Source organism: Austrofundulus limnaeus, unplaced genomic scaffold (assembly GCF_001266775.1).
Source record: "Austrofundulus limnaeus strain Quisiro unplaced genomic scaffold, Austrofundulus_limnaeus-1.0 Scaffold0, whole genome shotgun sequence".
Classification (NCBI taxonomy): domain Eukaryota; kingdom Metazoa; phylum Chordata; class Actinopteri; order Cyprinodontiformes; family Rivulidae; genus Austrofundulus; species Austrofundulus limnaeus.
Genome location: NW_013952402.1, coordinates 2,402,931 through 2,411,485, shown reverse-complemented (window position 1 = coordinate 2,411,485; position 8,555 = coordinate 2,402,931). Strand labels below are relative to the sequence as shown.

Here is an 8,555-nt window from a genome sequence, read left to right as displayed (position 1 = left end):
GCACCGAGGACCTATCCACGTCATCATTTACCCAGAATGCTTTGTGTGTAAATAAAATGGCTCAGTCCGTGTTAAAATATATATATTTTTAAATTTACAAAACTAAACGGCCAACAGTATTTTTACAATCTTTATTTTACTGTTAAAATAAATGTTTATCAACTGTGTTACAACTAATCAGGGATCCCTTTAAAGGTCTGGAAACGAATTAAGGGTTGTGACTTGTGATTACGCTATGATTTCTGTACAGACAGATTCCAAGAACCAGTGTCAGGTCACATTTGTCTGACAGTCCACTCTTATTAAAGCCCCATCCAACCAAGAAGACTTCAGCCTGAAAGGAGCAATCTGTTACATTGTGTAGAAACATTCATGCAAGACTCTATTTTTTTTGTCTCTATTGTTGAACAATGCATTAGATGTGAAACATTTCTGGTAACTGTGCATGTGATGCAAGTCATAGGAGATGGGGGGTACGAGTGGCTGACGCTCAGCATAGCCCCCACACTGTCTGTGTGTTCAGTGTCTCACTAACATGTTGCTAAATATTGTGATTGATTTTTGTTTCTGGCTCAGTGCTGTTTGTGAGTGGTTTGTTTATGCTGTAACAGAGCCCGAGACATTGATTAGGCCTGACCGCCCTTTCTGTGCCCCGCAGTACACGGTGTATGGGAGGAGTGGTCACCGTGGAGCCTGTGCTCATTCACGTGTGGCCGTGGCCACCGCACTAGGACTAGGATGTGTGCTCCTCCCCAGCATGGAGGCAGGGCCTGTGATGGACCCGAGACCCAGACTAAGCTTTGCAACATAGCCCTATGCCCAGGTATCATGCAWCTGCTTTTTTAAAACCTGTTTGAGAACAATTACCCCTAACACCACAAAGACGAGAAAAGTATAAGCCTAAACCTTTAAAAATGAAGTCGTTTTTAAAATGTTTATTTGTAGTAATGGTTGCAATTAAGCATTCATAGGGATTAATAATCAATGCAATATTGCAAAGGTAAGTTAATGCAGGATTTGTGCTGCATTGAAGTGTGCTTACACGTTAATACGGTTTAGGAGGCTGTGTTGAGAGTGAATACGGTAATACTGACATCAAAATCACTTACATGCAATTGCTCACGAATGGTAAGCAGATTAGAGATGATGAGGTTTCGCACACAGTGAACATTAGCTGTGCTCTGGTAGCCGACTCAACGGAAACCCCTCAGTTTTCGATGCTCATCCCTCCGGTCAGTCAGGGGGACAGCGGATAAATAGTTCCTGTTGTCACTCTATTACATCTTTGTAAGGAAAGTCTTTTATATGAAAATGKTACATTTTCTTATTTTCAAAAAGAAAAAAACAAGTAGGTCCTCTGGATGGGTTCTTCTTTAGTGAAACATTTCATCTCTCATCCAAGAGACTTCTTCAGTCTGATGAGTTTCAGGTGAACTCAGCCTTATAAGCATTGCCTCCACCTGGACAAACAGGTTGGTCACATGCAAAAGAGGGCCATCGATTAACAATAGGCTTGATTGGCTCTATTGTTCATAGTCATTGTCCAGGTAGAGGCAGTGCTTATAAGGCTGAGTTCAKCTGAAACTCATCAGACTGAAGAAGTCTCTTGGTGGAGCGAAGAAACATTTCACTAAAGAAGAACCCATCCAGAGGACCTACTTATTTTTTCTTTTTTTCTACCTGGATTACTGAGATGCATCAGGACACTTTTTCTTATTTTCTTTACCCTTTTTGCCATTGGCTAGTTCTGAAAAAATCAAGCTTGTAAGATAAAAAAAACAGTGTAAACCTAATCATAGTACATCTCCCTAAAACAGACAAGTATTCATGTAATATTTTGCTCTCCAGTTAATATCTGTGTTATTGGCTTTTAGTCTGAGAGAGAATAGAAATCTGAATATCTCCTCCTGTTTGTGTTTGCCCTCTTTTACCCTTCACTTGGGACGTGCTTGTTGGGTTGTGGTTGGTGCCTCAGTGGACGGACAGTGGCAAGAGTGGAGCTCTTGGAGCGATTGCTCAGTGACCTGTGCCAATGGCACTCAGCAGAGGACCAGGCAGTGCTCAGCAGCCGCCCATGGGGGATCTGAGTGTCGCGGTCACTGGGCAGAAAGCAGAGAGTGCCATAACCCTGACTGTACAGGTAAAAATCCTGAGCCTCTTGATTCATTTTCCGCATCCACGCCCCGTCCGATTGGAAATCATGATCTGAAACAAGAGACGAAACCATTCCACACTCCCATTTTTAAGTTTTCCATCATTTCTACAATCATTATTAGACTAGTTGTAACAAGTTGAACATTTAGCATGGTTTTAGTAAGCATGCACACGGTCATTTTGCTCAGTAACAACCCAGATAGCACCACTCAAAGCTCCACCATAAGACCCAAGAATCATTTTTAAGACAATTGCCTTTTCAACTGGATTTGAAAACTCCTCTCWGAGATAGTGTGTGCCTTTCACATAAGTCAGTGTCAGCTGCCTAAACTGTCTGTCGACATCATAGTTGCATTAGACGCTCAAAGACGGCAGCTTAGTGGTCTCGATCAGGCTTTGACTTGTCTGATCATGTGAAGGGTTTGAGCACTCGCATAATCTCCTGATGCAATTTTTACTGAAGAAACGTAAAACAGTGAGATTGTCATTCTGCATTTGACTCGTTTCTGTCTGTGTGTGTAGCATGTTCTATGCATGATTGAGTCTAAAAACGTGATTTCAGTCAACCAATCTTGTTCTTTTTGACCCATAAGACAGCAATAACTGCTCACAGATTCATAAGTTTAATTTGTGCCAATCACTGCGATGAAGAAGAAGCTGTTGTCTGCCTCTGAGTGAGACTCTACATCGTACAATTTATTCATTTAATGAGGCCTGCCTCTTTAGCAATTCTTATGTGTTCCCAAAGTCGGGAGATCAAACATTATGTAGTCAACAGTGTCGAAGACGTCGTTTAACAAGTCAGAATAATGACCATGATTGCTGGAAGGATTGTTTTGACGAAGGGTTCAAGGCCACCAAAAAGCATGCTTTCCAGAACCAGACTTTTTGAATAATTTAGTGCATTAAAAAGGCCAATAGTCATTTTTATTTTATTTTTCCTTGTGGACAAAAATAACAGAATAGATTAAACTCAAATGACCGCCAAATACATACAATAAAGCCCTGTGCAGGATTTCAATTCAGCGTTATGTGTTTCGAAATTGAAAGAATTTCTCTTGGAGCGCTGGCACAATGAGCTCTTTGAAGCACATGAGCGTGCATCTGTTTGAGGAATCAGCTGCTCTGCTGTGGGCTGAGGCATCACTGTGTCCTGGGATTTGATCAGTATCTTATGGATAGTTCTAGGCAACAGGTCACAACGGTTCCTGGTTTTCCTCTCCTCAGAAAGCAATCCTGACAGAGGTTAGTTGTAGGACATAAAATGTGGCCATTTATGTGAAGCGGAGGGATAAATGGAGGTTGTGTTTCCTTTTCATAAGTGTTTTTTTTTTTTTTTTGTTCAAACAAGGGCATGTGATTTACTATGTTGCTGAGGTTTTTTTTTTTCTTTTTGCTCCAACTGTGTTCATTACAAGGACATAAAATGTGCTGCTGGTTCCGAGAACCTCAGCATAAACGTGTTTTAATATTGGCAAAGTGATGCGACTAAACACCACCTTAAGAGCAGCTTCTTTAACCATGAAATAGAAATACTTATCATTCAATGTAATCTTGGTTTTTTTGGGGTATATTGCCAACAAGCTGCATCTAAAAACCCACACTAAAATGAGGAATAAATCAAAACTATATTTTAGAAATGACACACACATTAAAGCCTTAATGGCATAAAATAAAACGTTGTGATCAATGGTTTTAGTCGATATTCTGTTTTTTTCCCCCCTCTTTTTCCTAAGAGTATTTATTTTTTTACTGTTATTGATTCTTGTTTTAGCTAATGGCCAGTGGAACCCTTGGGGTCCGTGGAGCGGCTGCTCAAAGTCCTGCGATGGTGGATGGCAGAGACGAGCCCGAGTGTGTCAGGGGGCAGCGGTGACCGGACAACAGTGTGACGGATCCGGCGAAGAAGTCCGAAAGTGCAGTGACCAACGCTGCCCAGGTGAGTCAGAGGATGCGACGATGATAGCGGCCACGAAGAAGCGGAGTGAATGAGGGTAGATAATTATCGACGTGGAGTGGATGACGTGGCTCGTTATACAAGATGAGATAATGCAGAATCTGAAGAGGAGATGTAGATAAGATGGAGTGGATGACAGAGCATGAATATGTTGTAAGGCATTAAGGACATTGTAAGAAATGAAAAAAACATCATTGGAAAACATCTCCTTTGAAGTGCAGTCCCTTATTACTTCTATTCTGGCTAGTAAAAGAAAAAAAATCCTCAAAAATAACATCAAAACCGTTCTTAACAATGTGACACCTACACTCACAAAAGCTGTAATTTAAGACAGGCTTACATGTTATCATAATCCGTAAATTACATGCTTGTATTCACTGACACTGTACAGCTTTGATCTCCTACATTTCCATACCTCCTCGTATGAAGTATGAAGAAATTATTGCATCATGTTGGAAATACTGAAAGGCTTTTTGCATTGCTTAAGCATCGCTTGTATCATTTTGCTCCCCAGCACCGTATGAGATTTGTCCYGAGGACTATGCAATGTCAATGGTTTGGAGACGGACCCCTTCGGGGGAACTTGCCTTTAACAGATGCCCACCCAATGCCACAGGTAAGAGCAAAAACAATTGGATATTGTTGTTTTTCTTAAGATCTTTTTAATTACAAGGCAGACATTTTGAATGTCTGACCTGGTGASAAATCTGAATAGGGATTTTGTGTGTGTGATTGTGTGTGTYCATGTTTTTGTTACCTAGTGGGGACAATTTTTGACAATTTTCCCAGTACACACAGCCTTGTAAGGACTCGTTGTTCTTTGTGAAGACAAAAGCTCAGTTCCTGTCGGGAGAAATACTGTACCTTTGCTGGGTCAGGGGTTAGGTTTAGGACTAAGATGTGAATTGAGTTTAGGTTAGSTTTAGGGTTAGGTATGTATTGGGATGGTTAGGTTTAGGGTGGGGTCAGGGTTGGGCTCTAGAATGAGCWGTAAGTGAATGGAAGTCAATSCAAAGTCTCCATGTGGATAGAAGAACAAARGTGCYTGCATGCATGAGATAGGGTTAGGGGTAGGGTTAGGAGTTTTTCTTGTAATTGAACAGTATTAGAATTTCTGTKGCTTTGCTTGATCACCATGCCWMTCTTGTTTGAATACACATGAACATTTAAAGATGGCATCYAAYTTAAGATAAGCTGTCATATCTCGAAAGGCAAAAGGTTCAATTGAAAGGTTACTGCTTTGATTTCCAACTCCCCTAGTCTCCACGCTAACCCACCATACACTGCTGCCCTGCCTGCTTTGCAAGTGCTTATCACTTGCAAATCCCTTAGGTTAAAACATCTACTAAATTATTGTAATATTACTATAGTTATATACTAGAAAAATCTGTTTCTCCATCTGAAAAGTGGGCATAAATCCTTTCCATATGCAGTGATGTCATTTCAGGCGGCAGCCCACAGCTTGTGCAGTGGATGGAAAAAAAAAAGTGGTTAATTGCGARACCAAAAGCGTTGGTAAAGGTTAAAGAAAGCCGTGCTCAGATCTGTTATCAAAACATGAGGCAGAGGCATTAGTAGGTGGACTAAGAGAAGCACGTTCTGTAAGAGCAGAGACTAAAGCTCTTTAAAGCAGAGGAASGAGGGGGGGAAACAGGGAGATGATATAAAAAAAGGCATCCAACCTCTGATAAATCTGCTGCGATACAGGTTACTTTTGTTCCTGCMGAAGGTCAGTCTGCTAACAAACATGCAACAGGAGCAACAGCGGCTGTTGAATGCTGAGGTTGTACGCTGACATTTCTTCCGCAAGCATAAAACAATGTGCTGGTAAACTTGTAGCAAAAACCTGCTGTTATTCACAGATGGCTCACCTGCGGCAAAGTTAAGCAGAGGAAGATTTACTACGATGACATTAACTTTTTGGCTTGGCATTAGTTTTATGGCTAATAACGGTGTGACACTGTGGTGCTATTTCCAGCTTGCACTGAGAAAGAACCTTTCCTTTTTTGTGTGTGATGTGGCAGAAAACACAAGGCTTTTACATAATAATTACATGCGTATTATGTAAATCGGAATGAATTAATATGCAAGTCCAGTGAGAGAGAGTAACACTTCAACCCTGAGCAGTATTTAAATATTTTTGCTTCCTTTTTTTTTTAAATTAAAGGCCTAGCATTCCCTTGAAATTGACCGTCAACTTGCAAGCCAGAGTTTCAGAATAAAATCACTGCACGATGAGAAAGATCATATTGTAGCTATTTTTTAACTTTGAAAATTAAATTATGTACAGTCTAATGTAATGTCATGCTCAAAGTATCACATTCTAGCTCAATTTCCTTAAATTAGAGGCAGCCATCTTGAATGGAGTTGGCTAAAACGTTAATCACTTGTAACTGTATGTATAATTATTATTTCAGAAAGTTTCGTTTAATCTTTCAAGTTGTTCATGAGGTATTTTGCTAACAAAGAGTGTTAACTCTAGTTGATGCTAAAGTTTTAAGCAGAGATCTTTGCTTATTGCATTTTAAATTATAATTACCTTAAAAGTTAACAGTTGTAGATAATGATATTTCTGCACGTTTCATTGAAAGTTTACCTGTTTTATGTCAGATATTTAGACATGAGCAAAAATAATGTCATGCACTTTTCTCTTTCGGTGCTGGGCAAATAAAAAATTCAACTTACAAAACATTAGCACGTTGCCATTTGTGATAAGAAAAGTTGCACTCTCCACAGAGACCAGTTTGCCTCAGATCAGAATTATGTGGTTTCATTTTGCTAGAGAGTCACAGAATTCCTCAACGGTATCGRGATGAAGCGCAAAAATAAGAGCAAGAAGACATATTTCATGTTTAAGCCCAGCYCCTCTGCTTGTCAAAGCAAGAGCAGAGCACAAGGAAAAGATCGTGACAGACAATAGGTAAGGTCAGGTCAAGTTTATTTGTAAAGCCGTTTATCACACTTCTGGTGCCGGCAGGTTTCTCAGGGCCTGCATTATGAATCCATAAAAGAAAACAGCACAACCTTTGATCTGCAATAAGATCAAACTCAAATCCTCGGTGAGAAAACTGTAGAAGCGCAGCTAGTTTGTCGTCCAGGTCAATCCGATATGCAACGAGTGCTGGTAGCGAGGATGAAATATCAGCAAAAGAAAACGCGCAACAACAACAACAAAAAAAAAAGGTTGTACGGACAAAGCATGCCAAATGCGCCCGGGCGCCTCAGCACCTACTCAGCCGTTGTCACTGTCATCATGAAGGTCATCACAGGAGGAGTGCAGGGCCATCAGCACCGCCTTGGTGATCATGGACGACAACTGCCATCCGAGGCAAGAGAGACTGGAAGATGAARACGAGCGCCAGAAGAATTTGCTTGTTAAATAAAATAAAATAAAACATAAATTGCACACAGTGGGATGTGCATGTATGGCCTGTGTTGCCATGTGTGAGGTAAAACAAAGTGCAAAAAAGAACAAAAAACATTAGATTTAAGATTGCTAAGAAATATTTGCATTAGTTATAGTTTGCATTTGGTATTTGTTTCCAGTGTTATAATTACATAATCCTTAATTTAATAAACATAATTGCCATTATTACATTAAAAGTTKAGTTCTATTGCAAAAGCTTCGCTCGTAGCATTTATCATAACCCACCATCTCCAACTTCTCAGCTGGCAAGTTCTGATTTACCCTTTTTGTCTTGAAGAGGGCAAAATTCTCCTTTAATGGGCTTCATGTTCAGAGTGCTGTAAAAGCAGACGGTGACAGGTCAACYCCTCAGTGAGGAGCAACCTTGGACTTGATCAAGCACATTTTCACTGACCCATATTTCATACTCAGCCCACTGTACACACTTCACCYATGATGCAAGGACAGACGGCTTATTAGGGAGGAATCACAGTCAAGGTCTGGAGTTTTCAACCACTGACCTCATGTGATCCTATAACCAACATGTAGTAAAGCAACAAGAGATCTGTTTATAAGAAGAAGACAAAAAGACCTGGCATTCCTTAAAGGAATGTATATCCTCTGTCACCCACATTTTTAAACTGAGATCAACTTGTGCTGGGAAATGACACAATTGTAGCTGTTTTAGTAAAACTAGGAAAATAATATCATGTAAAAYCCGGTGTGATATCACCAGATGACATTCTCAACATTTTGTGAATGACTCACAGCTACTACCACATCCAATTTTAACTCAATATACTGTGTGTGACATTGCCTGTGATAGTCATTTGTGTTGGTTAATGTTGAATTGCTGTGACACCCATTGTTTATGGGTTTGATGTCAAATGCTATAATCAATTGTAGATTTTTTTCCTTTTTTTATTCATTAACTTAAAAAAAGACGAAAAAATTATATACAATAAAAAACAAAACAATTTATAGATGAATTGAAAAGGAAGCCGATGGATGAAAAAAAATGTACATATAGATTAACAT

The 8,555-nt window shown here is 39.9% G+C and overlaps 1 protein-coding gene across 1 annotated transcript in view; it reads left to right on the top strand.

Annotated features, from left to right (window-relative positions):
- The window catches only part of adgrb3 (adhesion G protein-coupled receptor B3), a gene marked incomplete in the record, with an annotated part of 135,320 nt that overhangs the window by 62,486 nt on the left and 64,279 nt on the right, over positions 1-8,555 (top strand). The window contains 4 exon segments of the mRNA XM_014002695.1: positions 659-823; positions 1,976-2,140; positions 3,929-4,093; positions 4,626-4,727. Of these exon segments, the coding sequence (XP_013858149.1) occupies positions 659-823; positions 1,976-2,140; positions 3,929-4,093; positions 4,626-4,727 (597 nt within the window).